This window comes from Lactuca saligna, chromosome 7 (assembly GCF_052625555.1).
Source record: "Lactuca saligna cultivar CGN05327 chromosome 7, ASM5262555v1, whole genome shotgun sequence".
Taxonomy (NCBI): domain Eukaryota; kingdom Viridiplantae; phylum Streptophyta; class Magnoliopsida; order Asterales; family Asteraceae; genus Lactuca; species Lactuca saligna.
The window spans coordinates 110,678,813-110,699,934 of NC_136423.1; the positions used below are offsets into that span (position 1 = coordinate 110,678,813).

Consider the following 21,122-nt stretch of genomic DNA (forward strand, 5'->3'; position numbering starts at 1 on the left):
GCATGACAAGACTTGTTTCTGCTATCTTTTAGAATTGTTAAGGGTGTATTTGAGTTTTCAAAGCCTAGTACATTCAAGGATTGGGTGTTAGGAAGTATCTACTAGAGTTCATTGTGCATCATTCAAGCCGGAAAACTCCATCATATGGAGTTTACAGCTATAAACTAGAGCTTACGGCCGTAAACTCTTGCTTGGCCGTGAACTAGTCTCTTAAGTATGATTTTCCTTCCATTTCTTCACTTCTCACACCTTCAAGTCAAGAACACTCATTTCTCTCTCAAGTATCATCAATAACACGTCCATTTCTCTTCAAAGTTGTAAGTGATTCCTTCTTTATTTGTTGATAACCTTCTTGATCTAGTAAAACCCATGAATTCAGCTGTGAATTCATCACTTTTGGTCTAGATCTTCAAGATTATCATCTTTCACCAAGAACACACACTTGTTCTTGGTGGCCGTGAACTCCCAAAGGCTTCCAACCATAAGTATTCTTCCATATTCTTGTTAAACACTAGAAACTTTTGAATCCTCATGAAACAAACACCCTTTTAGCTTGAATCAAGGACAAATTTTCATAAACATCAAGAGTTTACAGCCATGAACCCTTGCATGGCCGCAAACCCTTCTTGATTTATGTTATAGCCGTGAACCTTTTCAAGTCTTGGCCGTAACCTTATCTATTTCATGTGTTGGCCATAAAGTCATTGGCCGTGAACACATCTAGGCCGTAAACACACACTTGTGTGGACATGAACACCTTTATTACAATCATATGTGATTGTAACACTTCTTTTCCAAGTGTTTCCTAGTCCCCAAGGTTGTTCCCTAACATGATTAGTTGTTATATACACTAATTATATACATATATGTGTCATTATATACTTAATAGGATCCGTTTGTGCTCGAGACCTCACTTAACACTTAGCATCCTATATCGATCTTACATTCGAATCACCTACTACAGGTGAGTTCATACCCCTAAACTTATCTTTTAAATGATTTTAAATGCTTTTATGGGGGGGGGGGGGGGGGGGGAATACAAGTAGAAAGAATTATAGTTATTATATCAATCATATGTGATTAATAACTATCAAACAAGTGGATTTCTTATACTTCAAAACTGTGTTATCAATCAAAGTATTTCCAAACATTTTATAAACTAACATCAAGGCATCTATAACCATTCAAATGGTTAAAACTATTTTATATAATAAACTCTTTATCAAACTCTTTTGAACTTATATTATCAAAATCATGTCTATATAGATATAGTTATATAAATAAGGTTGAAAGGACTTAGGACTAATCACTCACTTTATTTCCTGTTCCTTGTTTGGTTGTGGACTTAGGGTATCAGTTGTTTGTCTGAGTGTCGTTTGAATCTTGGTTATATATATATATATATATGTGTGTGTGTGTGTGTGTGTGTGTGTGTGTTTAGATATAAAAGTTCTTCCAATCAATTCAATACCTTTGGGTAGCAAAGGTGTACAAACATGATCAATCACTCAAACAGCAATACTAGTAAACTATAATAGGTATTGTTTAGAGGATTACTACTCACTATTTCTAGAATAATGAAACTCATAAGACTCAGTTCATACATGAGTTAGAAAAGAACATACTATACACTAGAACAGAGAGAACATACTATACACTAGAACAGAAGGAAGATACTACACTAATATAAGAACACTATAACATTAATGTGAGCCACTACTTCATGGCATGGCAATATACTGCTGTGTCACGTTTTGTAACCAGAGTCTCCTGGAGGGAGAGCATGAATTTGCGTATAGATCTATACGGGATTGACCATCCTACACCTTGTTGCTAGCTACAGTGGGACCTGCAGGTCTACGAGTGACGAATGTCATACCATTTCGATGTCTTCGAACGTCGTGTTTTACTAGTCAATCAAGTATGGTTATAATCTCATCACATTTTACTTTAATTAAACAATTGGTTTAAGGTAGTTAGTACAATGGTAGTTACTATATACAATACTACAATAAGTTTATTTTCCCATTACATTCATATTGTGATCTTCTCACATATACGGTAATGTAAACTATATTTTTGGTAAATGATAGTCATACTTGGGAAAAACACTCACTTTTACAAAAGAACAAACATTTAGAACAGTTGAGTCTTGGTAGAAGACTACAATTCATTATAAGTAGAAAATATAGGATTTTCTAGGAGATACAAACATTTACATCAAACACCTACAAACATTTTACATCAAACACTTACAGACATTTTACATCAAACACTTACAAACATTTACATCAAACATTTACAAACACTTTCATCAAACTTATACAAACATTGACACTAAAATACTTTTGAACTCACCAGCTTAAATGCTGATTTAGTCTTTCAAAATAACTTGTATTCTCAGGTCACCAGTAGACAGCTACACTGGACCAGGTTTTGAGAAGACAGAGCTCGTTCGAGACTTGTCTTTTATTTTGATTCATATTTTGGTGTCTTTCGAACTATAAACAGAACACACATGTATTAAATTATATTATTAATGCAATGGATGATGTTGTTGCTTGTTTACTATTGTACATTGTTATGATACTGTACATAACGTCCTCTGCCCCTGAACGTTTCCGCTGTTCTGGTTTAGGGGCATGACAAATACCCATCCATTGTTTTTCTTGATCTCTGTTTTCCCCTGTTTTTCTTTCTTGCTACTTGAATCAAACAGTTCATAAATTGCATATACCTGGGTAACCCTACAATTGATATCTCTAACGGGAAAAATGCTCAATGATTCAAATGGTAATTGACCATATGTGCAGGTCTACAAGACGGCATTTCACATGAGACATGAATTGCAATGCTATTATCTTGATGAAAATGTCATCCGGTTCCCTCATGTTGAAGACAAAGTTAAGATCTTTGTTAATGAAGAACAAGAACGATGCATTAACAATGGCTAATCATTGACATATGGGAATGAAGTGAAATCGAAAATGATATGGGTATGTGTATTGATTGTGATATTGCTTTGTTCTTATTGTGTTGTTACCGGAATGAAGAACACGAGGTTATGAAATTCATATAACGACTTCATTAGCATCTCGATGGTTAATTAATGAAAATATTTATGGGTTCTTTCAATGGTCTTGAAAGAAGACGAACTTTAACAGAGCGTTTGGTTTTGAGTTTCGATTCGATGGAAGATGAAGATGTACCAAAGTTATTTTCCGTTGTGACCAGCTTACTCCTTCAAAACTTCAAAAAGGACGTAATCGACCCGACAAAAACTAGTTTGTTCCCTCATACAACAACAAAAATACTTTAAGGACTAAATAGACCAACCCTAGAAACTTCGTAGGCTATTTGTATCATTTCCCCATTAGTTTGTAGTAGTTATGACAATTTAAACTTTTTTTAAGTGTTTAATTAGTTTTTTTTTTTATTATTTTTATTTTTTTAAGTGTGTAAGACTTATTTTAATTTGTTGCAATTAATAAATATTTAAAAAAAATTAAATTTAAATTAATAAAAAATATAACAACCAATCCCTCATGAATGAGACGACGCTCTATAGACAACAATTTTTAGGGTAATACCGTTCTTTCTAACCTTACAAAAAAAAAATCCAACCCGTCCTATCAAAATTACCCGAAACCCGGAAGATATAACCCATGAACACGCTCCGTATCTAAAAATATCACTCTCTGCGGCCACGTGTTATTGGCATAAGCATTACACGTTTTCATTCACGTTGAAAACAAGCGTGAATTTCTCTGGATAGAAATATAGCAAACAGAATCTATAAAACAACAAAGTAGGTGGATCTTCTTCCTCTACACTTCAATTCAATGGCGATTTTATTCAACCCTAATATCACTTTGAAGCTCAACAATGCATCAAAACCTGTCATCCCAAATTATCTTCTCCAAAACCCTAGAAATCCATCATCGTTATCATCTTTTCATCTTTCTTCTCCAATGCGCTTACGCTGGGTCAATGGCAATGCATATGGATCCGACTTCAGTTACTGGAAGATGGTTCCAACTCGACACCAATCAGACTCTAAATTTGTGTCTCGATTTTCGGTCAAGAGTTCACAGTCACAAGCTCCATCAAATTCAAATGGTAGAATTATTTTTTGGTCTGCAGTTACCCTAGTGTTAGCTGTTGGGAATCGCGTGCTCTATAAACTTGCTCTAGTGCCTATGAAGGAGTACCCCTTCTTTTTAGCTCAAGTCAACACTTTCGGGTGATTTCTTTTTTCTTTGTTGATTATTGATCTACATTCATCCTAACATCAGTCAATCTGGTTGCAAATGTTATCTTCTGTTTGATGTAGGTATGTGGCGATTTATTTTTCTATACTGTATATAAGGCATCGTACCGGAATTGTAACGGACGAAATGATGATCCTTCCAAAATGGCGGTTTGCGGTAATTGGTATGCTAGAAGCCCTAGGAGTTGTTGCTGGGATGTACGCTGCAGGTATTGTTCGTTTCTTCTTTGGGTCTTGTTTTGTTTTGTGGCTAAAAATTGTTGCCTTGGCTTTGATAAAATGAGAGGCACATGCATTTGGGGTGTTTGGTTTTATGCAAAAGTTACAAAAATAGCATTTCCTCACTTTTCCAAAAAAGTCACTTTTCCTTATATTCAAAAATCTAAAATTCAAAAATCTAAAAGTAGCTTTTAAAATGGTTTTACAAAATTCTATCTTTTCCAAAAAGAACTTTTGGCCCCTCAAAAGATAGTCCAAAAAGTTAGAACTTCATTAACTTAACTGAAATCTGAATGTTATGATGTATGTATTTATCTTTTACAGCCATGCTCCCTGGACCAGCTATACCAATATTGAATCAGGTACAGTCTGAATCAGTTTCTGAAGAAATCTTGTGCTGTCTTTTTTTGACTTAATGTGGACTAGACCTATGACCTATCAGCTAGTTATGCTATATGTATATGGTAGAAAAAAGGAGGCTTTTTCCTTCCATTTCCCCTTTGTCTGTTGTCCAGGCTTAATGGAATTTTATTATAATAAAAAAGATGAGTTGTTTGTTGGGTAATTTGTGTAGTGATGATCAGTAAGTAGTATTTTTTGAGCTTTTAATGTTTGGGTGTCACAAAATCTAGTAGAGGATAATCCATTTCAAAATTCAAAATGCAACTTTTTACAAATTTAGTTTTTCCTTCCATTTGTCCTACCTAGTGACAGTGTGCTGTTAATCATATTCTCAAATATTTTGTAAAACATCATTTATCCAGAAATATAAAGTAACAAGGCCTAAGCTTGTGTTGTTGCAGACATTTTTGTTGTGGCAGCTGGGTTTTTCTGCTCTACTTTTAGGAAGAAGGTACTCATGGAATAAAATTTCAGGATGTCTACTTGTTGCTGCTGGAGTGGTTACAGCTATTGCAAGGTATCATAATTTTTTTTTTTTTTTTTTTTTTTTTCTTTCTAGAACCAACGATTTTTTGGTGGTTTTTATCTGTTTGTTCACAAGTTAGAAGTAATCATCAAAACAATCGAATGATTGCATATCATATTTCCACTGTATTTTGATATGCTGGAATTGATTATTTAGCATGTTCAGAATTGTTGTGTCATTATTCCATGCCCTTTATCCATCTTCAACTTTGAACCTTAATTTATTAGCCTACATTGAAACCAGAAGAAAACTAGACGAAACTGGACAAGCTGAATCTCTAGGGTTATTTTTGATGATGTTTGAGAGGGTATTTATGTCTTTTAAACCGAGTCTCAGTCCCAAACACACAGTATAAGACAATCAGTCATGTCATGTCCCGAGTAACACACACACACACACGAGGTCTTAGGACTTTTATGTGCGTGTGTGTGTGTGTATATGTATGTATATATATATATATATATATATATATATATATATATATATATATGTCTGTGTGGTTTGAGAACTAAAAATAGCATACGACTTTGACAATAGCGGATCAGAAAGTGGTCAAATGCTATCGGGAGTTGGGATGCTGTGGCCAATAATGATGGTAGTATCAAGTGCATTCCAGGCTGGTGCAACCATTATCAAGGTAAGGTAATAATATATATATATATATATATATATATATATATATATATATATATATATATATATATCATTTGAAAATGGTAATTAACTTTAGAATGTTGTTTGGGTAGGAGTATGTTTTTATTGATGCTGTTACTCGTCTAAAGGTACAATTGTTTCCTCTTGTTTGAAGAAACATATTATTATTGCTTGTTATGTATTTCACATTCCATTTTGATTTGTACAGGGGAAGTTGCTCGATATATTTGTTGTTAATTCATTTGGTTCTGGGTTCCAGGTACTTACTTAAAATTAAATACTTCCTTACAAACACAAATCAAGCATATCAGTATTCTGTATATTCTGTACACGTTCACTTTATCTAAATAAAGGGTATTTTGGTCATCTAATGGTATAATTCTTCTAAACTATTTAGAAATACCAGTTCCTACCAACCAAACACATGGCAGATTATAATATCTTCATTTGACAGAATCCATCCTTTCAAAAACATTTTGCAAACCAAATGCCCCTAAGAGTCTTTGTCTAGAAATCACTCATTTATGCCAATCAAGTGTAACGTTCTTTTTTCATTTTCCCAAGAGCCTTTTATTTGCAAAAAGAAGCTTACTAAAAAGTTATATAAACCCAATATTAATGACAATTCATATCTTTGTATTTCTTGTATTGAGTTATGAGTATATTGAAAGTTGCTTTTATAATGAATCAGTCATTAATTTACGTATGTGTTGTTTGTTACTCTGGACAAGAGTGAACAGGTTCTACTGCATTTTGGTCAAAGGGACAAAAATAACATTTTTTTTTGTCCCACCCAAAAAGTGAAAGAAGGTGGGACAGGGACTCACTTTCAATTTCCTGTCTGTGAAAAAGACGTTAATGCCCTTCTTGTCTCATCATCGAGAATAAAACCTATAAAACTTGTCCTGTCCCGTGTAACAGACTACACATAGTCTGAACATATCAAATTATTTTTGCTGATGATGATTTATTTGTAGGCTCTTTTTGTGCTTTTGTTTCTTCCCTTGTTATCAAATCTGAAAGGCATACCACTTCATGAGCTTCCTTCATACATTAAGAGTGGAGCTGGTTGCTTTCTCAACATCGGCGCTAGTTCATCAGGTGATATTCTTAAAATTTATGCAAATAATTGCAAAAGGGATCTTGCATGCTATGAAGCAACACATTAAGTCCTGAATGGATAAGAATACATTCAAAACACACATGATTTTGGGAAGGATAAGGGATGAGAGTTGGAGAGATAATAGTGATATCATTAGGTATGAGAAATCTGTGATTTGATCAGAAGAAGACTAGGGCAATTGTGGAAAGTGTCATGTCACTCCCCCTACCCATTTTCCATGTTTAGTCTTTATTTATTCATTAAGTGTGTATGTGTGTATAACTTACCATATTAAGTTCATTAAGTTGAAAAGAAACACCACCTAAGACTTATAGTAAAAGTAACCATAGCAATGAATCACTTAATAGACAAACTAAGGGGAATGAGGCTTTCCCCAATCTGTTAACAAATTCACCCTCTTGTATTTATTCCTTTCATTTTCTCAAATAAGCTTTAAACATCATTTATTAACATGATTGTTGGTTTCAGGTTGCGAGGGTTCTCCACTGTTGCCATTACTCTACATACTCAACAATATTGCTTTCAACATATCGGTTCTCAACCTCGTCAAAATTTCTTCTGCAGTTGTTTCTTCACTAGCAATTGTGTTATCAGGTCTCTCTCTCTCTCTCTCTCTCTCTCTCTCTCTCTCTCTCTCTCAAACAGAAGAAATAGGTTTTCTTTCTTTAGAATTCTGCACTTAGGGTTCAGAAAATGTTAGTGTGAGATATAAAGAAGGAGAAACAGACTTCATTTATTTTACTTGATTAAAAAAACAAAACAGGAGGAAATATAAATAGTAAAAAACCTAGGGCCAGCTAACAACCTCAAGACCTAATTTTAAGCTACTTTCTTTTTTATTATCTAAAATAGACATTTAAATAATAAAAAAGAGAACAAATTGAAATGATGTGTGCTAAAATCTTCACTTACCCTAAAGCTAGATATATCCAGCTTGCTCTTCATACTATCAAAATTATTATTCGGAAGGCTCTTTGTAAGAATGTCAACAATCTGAAAGTTTGAAGGAACATAAGACAACTTCATTACACCAGTTCCAAGCTTTTCTTTGATGAAATGACTGATGATCTAGCTCCATGTGTTTGGTTCTATCATGATGTATTGAGTTTTTAGGTATTTCAATGACAACATTATTGTTGCAAAAAAGGGTCATTTTCCTGCTGTTAGGAATCTTAAGTATCCTTCCGAGTCAAATTCCCTTACAGATTCCTTGACAACATTATTGTTGGAAAACATGCATAGCTGTTGAACAATGTATCTATGTGTCATGCCTTAGACTTGATAAAACCAAAATTGATATTCCCCAGAGTTCTCTGTTTTGGCATAGTAGGGTTCTTCAAAGAAGGTGACATCCATTAAGTGAACAAAGATTTGAGTGGGACTTTTGACAAAGTTGGAATGTGAGGGAAGGACCCAAGTTTCTGGTATGGGGTTTTGAATCCAATAACCTGAGAGGGCATTTGGTTTGATTAAATACACAACAGTTAAAATTGCTTATCCATAGAAATAATTTGGGACAATGTTGATTTAAGTAGCTTCCCAACTGAGAATCAAAGTATTCTTTTGCGTTATCAGATTTGAGGACTCAAATTTTGGTTGCAAATTGATTTTGGAAGATCTTATGACATTGCTGAAAAATTGAGAAAAACCCTGTGATACGAGTATGGTTCCCTCTGATGCTATCTTGTAGAACATGAAGTGTTCATATTGTATTTAGGAGCCAAGACACCATCTTGTTTTCAACTTTCCACTTTTTAAATCCCGAACCTCTCTTCTGGTTCAACTATATATTTTTTTTCTTCCTATGAAAATGTGACCAAAAATCCTAGTTTTTAGCCGGTGGGAAGAATGTTGTAATTTGGGATTTCGCTGGGTGTGAGGTGCATTCTCCAACGATGATCCTATGTTTCTCGTTCGCTGATTAGGACAACAGGAGCAAACAACAGGAATCTTTTTGAATCGTATTCCGGTCATGATATAATAAAGTAGAAAGAATCATAAAAGTACTTACTGGTTAGGACAAAATCGAATACCACTTAGAATTTTGAAAATGTTACCTTGAGATAGAGAGAAGAATGAGAAAACGACTTCATTTATTTTGATTGATTAAAAAAAGGAAAAGGAGGAGATATAAATACTAAAACCCCTAGGGCCGGCTAGCAACCTCAACACCTAATAGCTACTTTCCTTATGGGTAAAATAATAAAAAAGTTAAATGAAAATAACGTGTCCTTGGACTGTTGGACACATAGAAAGACTTGTGCTGTGTTTGATTTTCAATGGTATGAAAAGTCAATGTTTTAAAACCCGGGTCGACCCGGCCGGTTCAACCGGTTGGACCGTGACCCGGGGTAGAAGGCGGGTCAATTGAGAATGGTTTTTTGTAAAATTACGGACCGGATCGAACCGGCTGGGTTTTCCCTAAACCGCAGTTCAACCGCTTATGTTGAACCGGTTAAAACCGGATTGACCCGTTTTGATAGGGTTTGGATAGTTGGATACAAGTAACGAACGTCAAAACAACGAGTCGTTTGCGGTTTCTTCAATGTTTAAACTTTGTAGACATCAAATTATTAGTTTTATATGTTTATGCATTATGCGGGAAAGTAAAAATATATAAAAATAGAGAAAGATCATAATCCGGGTTGATCCGGCAGTTCAACCAGTTGACCCGTGAACCGGTCATCACACCGGGTCAACTAAAAACCCGGGTTTTAAAACATTGTGAAAAGTTGCAACTTTTTTGTTTCGCTCAAAAAGTGGAACTAGGTGTTACTCTCAGACTCTTATTTGTGCAAAAAGTCATAACTACCCTCGACCTCGTTATGGTAAGTAGACCTAAAAAGCTTGTCCCAATATAATGGGTGTTTGGGATAGTTTTTGAAAATAGCTTTTTTAGTTTTTCCAAAAAACTACCAAGCTAAAAAAATGTGTGAACTTAAAAAGCATTTTTTAAAACAACATTTTGGATAGACAAAAATAAAGATTTCAAAAAGCTAGAAAATCCTAATTTTTGATCTTTTTTGTCATTTTACTCTTTAAAAACCATAAGCTGATAAACATTTTTCTTAAAAATCACTTTTATAATAAAAAAAAAGCTAACCCAAACACACCCATAGCATATACTAATCATTTTTGAGATAGTGGTTTTGTTCCACATTTTGGCTATTACCATCACATGGCTTGTTGAAAAAATAAAAACATGAAATTTTAGTTTCGGTTTGGAGACTTTTGTTTCAAAATATTGGCATTAATGATGTGATTATCTTTCTAAAAATAAAATATTCATTCTATTTGTAGAACCAAACTGACCCTAACCTAACCTGATGGAGTTTATTTGGTTATTTTTCAGTGCCAACAACCATTTACATTCTTTCCCTTCCGTTGCCATACCTACCTGAAGGCGTAACTTTGAGTCCTTTCTTTCTATTTGGAAGTGTGATACTTGTGTTGGGTCTTATTTTATATAATGTACCTCAACATAGCAAGCAGGACCCTGATTTCATGTGATTTTCACCTATGCCTGTTTTGTTTTTTATTTTATAATCGTAGTCTAGAAATATAATAAAGCTTAGGGAGGTAAAATAGACATACGCACGCTTTTGCTGTTTATTTTTTTTATTACGTACTCTAGAATTTTGTTTCATTAATGCTACTATACTCGATTTCAGAACGCCAACTCTAAATTCAGATATTATCTTTTTACTGCATGCTATTTGCTATTGCTTGCGTTAAATATCCCATCCTGAAAGGAGACTTAACATCATCTCTTTAGGCTGATTGTAGGAACTAGGAACGATTGGTTTAGGAAGAGTTGTGTTTATTTTAATTTAATTGTAAGCAATCAATTAGTATATACAGATTTAAATCCTTCTCCTATCATATAGTGTTTCCATCTAGTGATAACAATCTGAATATCCATAAATCATGTCAATTTTTGTTTCTTTTTTCTTCTCTGCCGGTATTGGTGTAGTATTTCTGTTTTCAAGCAGATTGTTTTTTCTATTATAGTCTCTGATCTAAGGTGCAATATTTTGCTTCAGTCCCTATTGTTTCAAGAATTGTTGTTTGCACTCCTGCATCGTAACTTTTGTTAATTTACAATATTAACTTTAATTATATGTAACAATATGCTTCTAGTTTGTAGATACAAAAAAAAAACATTTGTATTTTTACAACCCTACATACATGAAAATTAATATATATATATATATATATATATATATATATATATATATATATATATATATATATATATATATATATATATATAATGATTAGCATAGTTTAAGGAAAGATGTTTTGTTGGAAAACACATGTTTTCATTTTCCATTTCCGTTGGTACGATGGAGGCTTTTGCGGCAAAAATAAATAAGTGGCTGAGAATGATTCCTTCATTCTCAACATTTTATATTTTCTCAATTAAATTTACATCTGTCTCTCTTTCTCTCTCTCTAGAATATCAATAATTAAATAGATTAAAAAGAATGGTATCAGAGCCAATAAAAGTTTTTGGGTTGGTTATGCATGGTACATTTATTTCAAATTTATTTAATTTTGGTTTAGTATTCTATAAGAAATTTATAAGTTTTAATAAGTATGATTCAGAGACAAGACCAGTGATTGGTTGGATTAGCGTAAAGCGCGCAGATAAGGACGTAAATCGCGGTGCCGGGCCACAATCATCGTCGGGACGATTCCTCTCTGGTTACCGTCATTAAAACAAGTAAGTTTTCTTATAGAATTTTAAAGCAAAATTAATTAAATATGAGTAAATTTTCAGGCGTACTATCCAAAAAAGATATTCTTGGTAAAAATATCAACAATGAACAAGATTATGATGATAATCAAATAAATTCTATTGAAGAAACCGTTAATAACATAGAACAAAGTTTAATTAGACAATACCTAAAACTAATGTTAATACAATATATAGAATAAGAACTTTTGATTATTTTCAAGGTTATTCTATTAAAATGACAGAACAAACTTTGTCTGTTGGTCAAAACCAATAAAATTTACATTTGTTATCATCACGATCTATTCTAGAGCATAGAACGAAATATAATTTTTTACATGGCAGTTTAGTCCAAATTGCTATCAAGCTTCTATTTTGAATTGGAATAGATGCCCTAGTTCTCCTTATTTTAAGAGACAAGAGTCAAAGATTTTCAAAACTCTATTTTAGCTATGGCTGAAACAAATATTGCTAACGGATCTATTTATTTCAATTGTTATCAAAATTTTTCTATAGGATTATTTGATAAAAATATTTTAGATACTTTGGTGTTAACTGTAGATTTATTTATTATTATTATTTTTTTAAAGATGATACAAAGCCTTTAGCAATAATTTATCGTGTTTGTTACAAGACTGACAACTACACTTAAACCGAAATCACGTTTATCAAGTCCTAGAAATGAAACAATTATTTTTGAAGCAAATACTAACCATACCAAAGTTCACACACCAAAAAGATTAAAATGGTCTGATATAACTCAATCATTTAATTGGAACTTACAAAATGTTATCGATCCAAAACCACTAGACTCTTCAAAACAAATCTCAAATATTATTGAATATAATGATGATTCAGTAGATATAAAATTTTCTTCCTTCAATATTTTATTATCCAGATTATCAACTTCTTTTATCCCAGAAACAGGCTCTTCAAAATCTTCGTTATAAATTATAATTTATGCAAAACCATTCAATATTTAGAAGAAACTAGAACTCATAAAAATTATAATTTATACAAAATACCTCCATACATTAATAAATATAATAAACAAATAGAAAAATTTCTAGGCTAATGATAGGAATAAAGAAAATACGAAAAATGAAGAAGTCATAATTTAGAATCAATAAAACATATTTCTTCAATCCTAACAAAAACAACCTGTTAAAATGAATTTCTCGAATTTAGAATATCAAGTTGATTTTGATTACTTAAAAGATATTAAGTATTATAAAGATTATAATAATAATAAAAAGAGCTTGACACGAAGAAAATTTTTCATACTATTTAATATTTCTCCATTTAGGCATTTGGGAAGATTATGTTTTATCAAATGAAATTCATTCTTTTTTTTAATGGTTTGAATTAATTTATGCCCCTAAACATAAAATAAATTACCCATTTAAAAATGATTCTATCACTCCCATTTTAGAGAAAAAAATATAAAAATATTATTTCTAATAAAGAAATTATTGCTAATTTTCCACCAAAAGGAAAAATTATTATTAACGATATGTTTATTGCAACTCCTTTAGTTCAAGCCCCAAATCAATTAACTACTGAAAAGGGTCTTCAAAAAATTATTTACCAAAATAATTATGCAAACGAAACCTTATCTAGTATTACCGAACATTTAGTTAAAATTGAAGAAAAAATTTTCAAAGATAAAAATGTTAATAAGCAAGATATGGCAAGCACTAGTGATATAAGTTTTGTTCCTTGCCAAATCGATGATAATTTTAATCTAGGAAATACAGATTTAATTAACGAATTAGAAAAAAGACTTTCAAAACTTCATATCTTAAACACTAACAATATTAATACTCTTACAAATGACGAATTTGAAAATAGTGATATTAATAGTGAAACAAATTTTGAAACTCTTGCTCAACAATTTGTTAATACAAATGATGATATTAATCAACTCACTAATGACTTTTCAAATCTTAATAAAATTTATTAATCAAAGCAAAACACTTTCGGAAAGAATCCAAAACCAACCATAAGAAATTATTGGAATATACCCTCTCTTCCAGATGTTCAGGTTGAAGAACAAACTTTTCAATTTGATCGTTCTCAATATGATGGTAATTCTGTTTATGAATAGAATATTGATGGCCATTCTGAACATCAAATTATGAATATTGTACAGGAAATGACTATGGCTGCTAATACTTATAAAGCTTATAATAATACTCAACTTCAAATTATATATATTATTAATTCTGGTTTTATTGGCAGTCTTAATGGCTGGTGAGATTTCTATATTTCTCGAGAAGAAAAAGATTATATTTTATCTGTTAAGAAAACTATTATAAAACAAGAAAATAATCAACAAATACAAACGTTTGAGGATGATATGGTTAACACTTTAATTTTTGCTATTATCAAAAACTTTGTAGGAGATCCTACTACTTTTCAAGAAAAAACTTTAGAAATTTTAATGAATTTTGTAACACTGAAATTTTCAAAACAAAATTTTCATTTAAAATAGTTTATCTCTTTAACACTTTTCATAAAAATCTCCTTTTTGTTTTAATTACAATACATGAATCTTTTGTTCAATCACTTAATAACCAGGATCTTCAAAACAAACTTTTCCTCTGGTATGTACAATCGAGCCAATGCCGTCCCGTGATCTTGAGAAAACCTGAAACACATAACACAAAACACTGTAAGCACGAAGCTTAGTGAGTTCCCCAAAATACCACACATATCACACACTAGCCACTCGAGGCTATAACTCTGCGGGCCCTTGGGCCCTAACTCTGTGGACCCTCTGGTCCTAGCTCTGTGAACCTCCCGGTTCTAATTCTGATATACACATGACATAAATCACATAGAAATAATGCAGTGCAACACATCACATAGATAGCATACAATAACTCTGTCACATAACTCTAATTACCTACTCAAGGTAAAGTATGGTGAGAAGACTCACCTCGGATATCTCGGTAAATCTCTGACTGGGTAGAAATATGGTTTAGCCTCCGCCTGATCACATAAGGTAAATACTCTGATAAATATAACTCTCGAGACTAGACTCAACTCTCTCTTGGCATCCTCAGAAGGGTAAAGACCATTTTACCCCTCTTGGCTTAACAACCCCATTGTTGACCAATCCCTAAAAGTCAACGGTCAAACTTTGACCTGACTCGTCGAGTGCACTTGGGCAACTCGGCGAGTCTGCACGTGTCCACTAACTCCCTAGTCTCGTTTGGCATGTCGAGTCCCTCCCCTTGCTCGACGAGTCACACCTGTCATGAATCGCGGGGCTACCCCGACTCAACTCGCCGAGTCTCAAGATCAATTCGGCGAGTTCCATCTTGAACTCCAGTCCTCTAATCTCTCTCTAACTCACTGAGTTATTCCCCCAACTCGGCGGGTCTACTCGCTGAGTGATTTACGGGAAACCCTAATCCTACTCGCCGAGTCTGCCCTTGGACTCGGCGAGTTCACGCCATGCACAAACTCAATTGACCTCCTAAGGTCAGATCTGTTCCCTTGGTTCATAGATCTGACCTTCCCAAGCATGATAATCACGTAAAGTTCAGACCTTGACACTCATATAGCATCTAGATGGTCTCACTTGGTGATTTAGCCCTAAAAATAACTTCCTATGTTCATGGCTCCCAAAATAACCCATAAAGCTCCAAGGGTTAAGGTCTCTGGACCTCTTTGAGTCCAGATCCAAAGCATAAACTCGAGAAGGGACCAATTGCTCCACATATTCATTCTCTAAAGAGGTTAGAAAACCCTAACTCTAAGAATCAACACCAATTCTGAAGAAGGTCCGAATAAATACCTCAAGATGAAGTCTCTGAACTCCGAAATCTGAAATCACCTGAATCGCTCCTCCTTCAGCCTCCTCTTGCCTAGGTCACCTCCTTCTTGCAATCACACCCACAAAATGATCAAAAGTGGCCTCTCCTTCCTCACAAACGCTGTGGGGTTTGGTAGCCACAAATGACGGCCCTAAGGGCCTTTAAATAAGTCTCAAACCCGGGAAATTAGGGTTTCATTAAACAGCGTGGACTCGCCGAGTCCACTCATAGACTCGTCGAGTCGAGTCGTGAACTCGGAAAAGAATCCGCGACCCTACTCGGCGAGTCTAAGCACCAACTCGTCGAGTCCCTCCACAAACTCCAAAATAAATAAATCAAATAATATACCTGAGAATGCAGATGTTACAAATTTACATTGCAGAAAAATTACTGATTTTAGATGGAATAAAGATAATTATCTTTTTAAAGTTTTTTCGAGACCTGAAGGTAAAGAGTCCTACTGGAAAGAACTTTTTATTGCTGGCCTCCCAAAACTCTTTGCAGAAAGAGTTAGACAAAAATTAATAGAAATTTTTAATAATACTATCCCTTAACAAAATTTAACTTATGAAGATTTAATAAACTATATTAAAAAAGAGGGATTAGCAGTTTGTGCTGATCTTAGGTTTAAAGAAAAACTTAAAAAAGATAGAATTAACAGTAAAAACGAATTGGGAAATTTTTGCCAACAATATGGTTATCAGCCCTTGAATGGCCCGTCTACTTCAAAATCTAGGGTATATAAGAAAAGATCTTCAAAATATTTCAAGAAAAAGAAATATAATCTTCCAGAAAATTATAAAACGGGCAAAGATTACGCTTCAAAATATAAAAAACATTATAAATGAAATTTATAAAAAATCTAAACGAAAATCAAAAGATATTATTATTTGTCATAAATGTGGGCGTAATGGTCATACATCTAATAATTGTTATGCTAAGACAAAAATAAATGTGTTAAATGTCTCCGAAGATTTGAAAGAACAATTAAGAAAAATTATTTTAAATACTAATTCAGATTTCGATGAAAGTATTTTCTGATTTTCAAACAAATGATTTAAATATTCTCGAAAATATTACTTCAAGTTCAGAAGATTCTGATATTTGCGAGTGTATTGGTAAATGTCACTATAATAATTTAATCAATGTAATTACTAGTAGTTCCATTAATGTTCTTTCACAAGATGATAAAGATCTTTTAAACTCTCTTGATTCTATAAAAGATAAAAATATCCAAGAATTATTAATAAAACAGAGGCTTAATAAAACTAATAACATAACTCCTGCTAATTATGAAAATTTTAATTTAAAAAATATATATAAAAGATTTAGTGAAACAAAACCAATTTCTATGCAAGAACTTCAAGAAGAATTAAAAATAATAAAACAAGAAATAAAAGAAATAATAAATAAAATTTTAATTTTAGAAAAAGAAAAACCTTCTACTTTTAAAAACAAAAATATAGAAATTAATAAAGAAGAAGAAAATAAAATTGAAAATGTAACTATTGGTAAATTATAAATAATCATGTTTCTCAAAAATAGAACACTCAAATTACTTTAGTCAAGGATAATTTTAAAATCAACCTAACTGCTATAATTGATAATGGCGCTGATATGAATTTTATTCAAGAATGAATTTTTCCTACACAATTCTATGAAAAAACTGCATCTAGACTTAATGGTGCCGGAGGTACAAAATTAATTGTTAATTATAAAGTTTCCGATGTTCATATTTGTAATGATCAAGATTATTGTTATAAAACTCACATAATTTTAGTAAAAGATCTCTCTTCTCCTTTAATTCTAGGAACAACTTTCATTACAAAACTATATCTCATGATGATGGTATAAGAACCAATATTTTTGAAAAAGAAATTATATTTAAAATTTGTGAACCTTCTTTATATTCAACGATTAATGTCCTTAATTATAAACCACAACAAGCCAAATATCTTATTAACGAAATAAATAATGTTCGAATAAGTAATCAAATGATAATAATATTCAAAATAAAATAACAGGTTTAAAATTAAAATTTGAAAAAAAAATGTTTGTTCTAATATTCCTAATGCCTTTTGGAATAGAAAACAACATATTGTAAAATTACCATATATAATTTTTTTTAATGAAAAAGATCTTTATGTCAAAATCTAGAGCCATTCACATGAATAATGAACTAGAAAGTCATTGTAAAATTGAAATTCAAGATTTAAAAAATAAAAAACTCATAAGACCTTTTAAATCACCGTGATTTTGTTCAACATTTTATGTTATGAATGCCGCAGAATTAAAAAGAGGATCACCAAGATTAGTCATCAATTATAAATCTTTAAACAAAGTTTTAGAATCGATTTGTTATCCTATTCCTAATAAACGAAATCTGCTAAAAAAGCTTTATGATTCAAAAATATTTTCAAAGTTTGATATGAAACCAGGATTTTGGCAAATACAACTTCATGATGAAGATAAATACAAAACTGGTTTTAATGTTTCATTCGGACATTTTGAATGGAATGTAATGCCTTTTGGAGTAAAAAATGCTCCTTCTAAATTCCAAAATATTATGAATGATATCATAACTCCTATAAATAGTTTTGCTATTGCTTATATTGACGATGTCCTAATTTTTTCACAATCAATTGATCAACATTTTAAACATTTAAATCAATTTCATGATTTAATTTATCAAAATGGTTTAGTTGTCTCTACAGCAAAAATGCATTTATTTAAAAATGAAATTCGTTTTTTAGGACATAATATTGTTAAAAACACTATTAGACCTATTACAAGAAGCTTGCAATTTTCTACTAAATTACCTGATGAAATCAAAGATAAAAATCAACTTCAAAGAATTTTAGGATGCTTAAACTATATCCATGATTTTTTCAATGATTTAGGGATTATATGTAAACCGCTTTATAATAGATTAAAAGAAAATCCTGAACCATGGACTCAAAACATACAAATATAATTAAATATATGAAACAAAAGGTCCCTACTTTGCCTATAAAACAAAAGGTCCCTACTTTGTCATGCTTAAATTTACCTCATCCCAATGCCAATATGATAGTTGAAACTGATGCTAGTGATATTAGATTCGGAGGAATTCTAAAACAAAATTTTATTAACTCAACTGAGGAACAATTGGTTCGATATTACTCTGGTGCATGGAATGATACACAAAAAAATTATTCAACTGTCAAAAAAGAAATTTGAAGCAATGTTTATTGTATTAAAAAAAATTTGAAGATGATTTATTTATGAAAAACTTTTTATTAAGAATAGATTGTCAATCCACAAAAACTATTTTCGAAAAAGATTTGAAAATTTTTATTTCCAAGCAAATTTTTGCTCATTGGCAAACCGTCTTAGGTAACTTTGATTTCGAAATAGAATTTATAAAAGGAGAAAATAATTCGCTTCCTGACTTTCTTTCTCGAGAATTTTCGCAGGGAAAATGAGTTCGTTGTCCTCTTCCAAACATGATAACAAGAAGCCAGTCTCTCAAAAGCTTGTTTCATTTCAAAATCAAAATCGTTTTTCTCCTTTAACTCCTACTTCTAAGAATTCACAACTTTATTCTAATATCTTTAAGTCAAAACTTGTTACTCCAAAAATTACTTCAATCGACACGATAAGCCCTTTTACAAAACCTATCACTCCTCAAACTCAAAAATCTGTTACTCCTAGCCCTTCTACAAAAACCCTTTATGTTCTTAATCCAAATTTCTTAAGAGTTCAAATTCTTGAAGATTTTCAAATCCATAAGTTACATCAAGGTTTTCATATTCTCACAAATCATCTCTTTGGTCAAGGGAAAACATTTTATGTTGATTCATATAAAACTCGAGAACATTATAAGGTTATTATGAAAGAATCTGGTTCAGTCAATTTTTGTTCATCGTTCTAATTCAAAAGAAGGAAACATTGATTTTAGCAAAGTTCATATTATTAAAATCATCTCTCCAGAAAGTTGGGTTCCAAACCTTCACTATAAAAAACCTCTTATAAGTTATCCTGCTTATCCCAGATTTTCTTACTATGATTATCAAGATGCCTGGACTAAGGCATTCTTTATTCGGAATTATTCACACACATGGTTTATCTTCTTTGATTTGAACTTCAATTGTGAATATCCAAGATGGCTTATCAATTGGTACAAATATATGGGAATTCTTCCAAATTGTTTACCAAAAGAAATTTATGTTGGATATCTCAAATTTAAGGAATTGTTTATTCAATAAATTCAAGAATTTGAATATATGTTACAATTCACCACGATATTTAAAGTTCTATGGATAATGTCTTAGACTTTTCATTATCAATAAGCAAAAGATTCCTCTCCTCCCTAGCCTAATCACCAATTTCGCTCAAAATGGTAGGATAAAATGAAGATTTCTCAACACAGTGAACAAGTAGTAATTAAACATTATCAAGAAATATATATTCAAAAACCAAAGGTTGAAGCCACTTTTATCAATAGTCTTCCTCAAAGTGAGGTGGATCTAATTGCAAGAATTAAAGATGTTGCTACCTCTTCTCCTGAAGAACTTCAAAAGCTACTTCAAGAAATTCGCCAAAATTCCATCAGTTTCAAACGATTTTCCAAAATCTATAAAAAATGATTGATTTCAAGACTCTCAAGACCCTTTTGATGATCCTTATGAAGAATAAGAAATTCTTATCATTAAATTTGGTGTAATACCTTCAATGTAAGGTATTTCCTTTATTCTATTATCAAAATTATTATTTCAAATACGTGTGTATAAACTGTGTAAGTATACACTATATATGTATTTATAGTGTATAAACAAATATTATCAAATTTATTATCAAAATTATTTATTCTTATCATCAGTGATAATATGAAGACAAAAAACTTTAGAAGATGCTCTATAATGACATGTTTTATCGAAAGAAGATATTCATTGATTACAAATGACAATTTCTTCAAAAGATGAGTGACAACCACTTACAAGTAATTGATTGGTCATTTGATCATACGACAAAATTTTCACTACAAGATTTCAAGGCTTTGAAGATTTCAAGATCAATATAAATAGACATCATATTTGAGGAGAGGCAAGCAAAAGAAAAATATTCATTCTCTAAAAAATGTTCATCCTATGTCTAAAAAATCTCTATGAGTCTCTCTTTCTACTAGTAAATGTTGAAAGTCTCTTGATTTTTAAATAATTCTTTCTCCAAATGTATGTATTGATTGTAATTCAAGCTTAATTCAAGAAGGTACTATCTAAAATATTTTATCGTTCTATTGTTGTTATTAAATTTATTTGTCCATGATAATTTCATTTCGAGTTATTTTAACTATTAATTCTAAAAGATTTGATTTTTTTGTTAAA

General features: G+C 31.7%; 1 protein-coding gene across 3 annotated transcripts; it reads left to right on the forward strand.

Annotated features, from left to right (window-relative positions):
• Positions 1 to 3,733: 3,733 nt before the first annotated feature.
• Positions 3,734 to 20,896, forward strand: CLT2 (CRT (chloroquine-resistance transporter)-like transporter 2). 3 transcript variants are annotated; one of them, XM_078963394.1, is made up of 11 exons: positions 3,734 to 4,243; positions 4,334 to 4,479; positions 4,814 to 4,851; positions 5,293 to 5,408; positions 5,955 to 6,054; positions 6,164 to 6,199; positions 6,280 to 6,330; positions 7,049 to 7,172; positions 7,663 to 7,788; positions 11,803 to 11,920; positions 20,618 to 20,896. In XM_078963394.1, the coding sequence occupies exons 1-10, from the start codon at positions 3,843 to 3,845 to the stop codon at positions 11,913 to 11,915; spliced, it is 1,251 nt and encodes a 416-aa protein (XP_078819520.1). In that variant the 5' UTR covers positions 3,734 to 3,842; the 3' UTR covers positions 11,916 to 11,920; positions 20,618 to 20,896. The 3 variants fall into 3 exon arrangements, with proteins under 3 accessions (XP_078819520.1, XP_078819521.1, XP_078819519.1); XM_078963395.1 differs by lacking the exon at positions 20,618 to 20,896 and adding an exon at positions 20,142 to 20,417; XM_078963393.1 differs by lacking the exons at positions 11,803 to 11,920; positions 20,618 to 20,896 and adding an exon at positions 10,547 to 10,840 and having other exon boundaries at positions 3,737 to 4,243.
• Positions 20,897 to 21,122: the final 226 nt, after the last annotated feature.

Coding starts and splice junctions, on each gene's coding strand:
- CLT2 (XM_078963393.1), top strand. CDS start 3,843: ATGGCGATTTTATTCAACCCTAATATCACTTTGAAGCTCAACAATGCA. Junction 4,244..4,333: donor GCTCAAGTCAACACTTTCGG/GTGATTTCTTTT, acceptor TGTTTGATGTAG/GTATGTGGCGATTTATTTTT. Junction 6,200..6,279: donor ATGCTGTTACTCGTCTAAAG/GTACAATTGTTT, acceptor TGATTTGTACAG/GGGAAGTTGCTCGATATATT.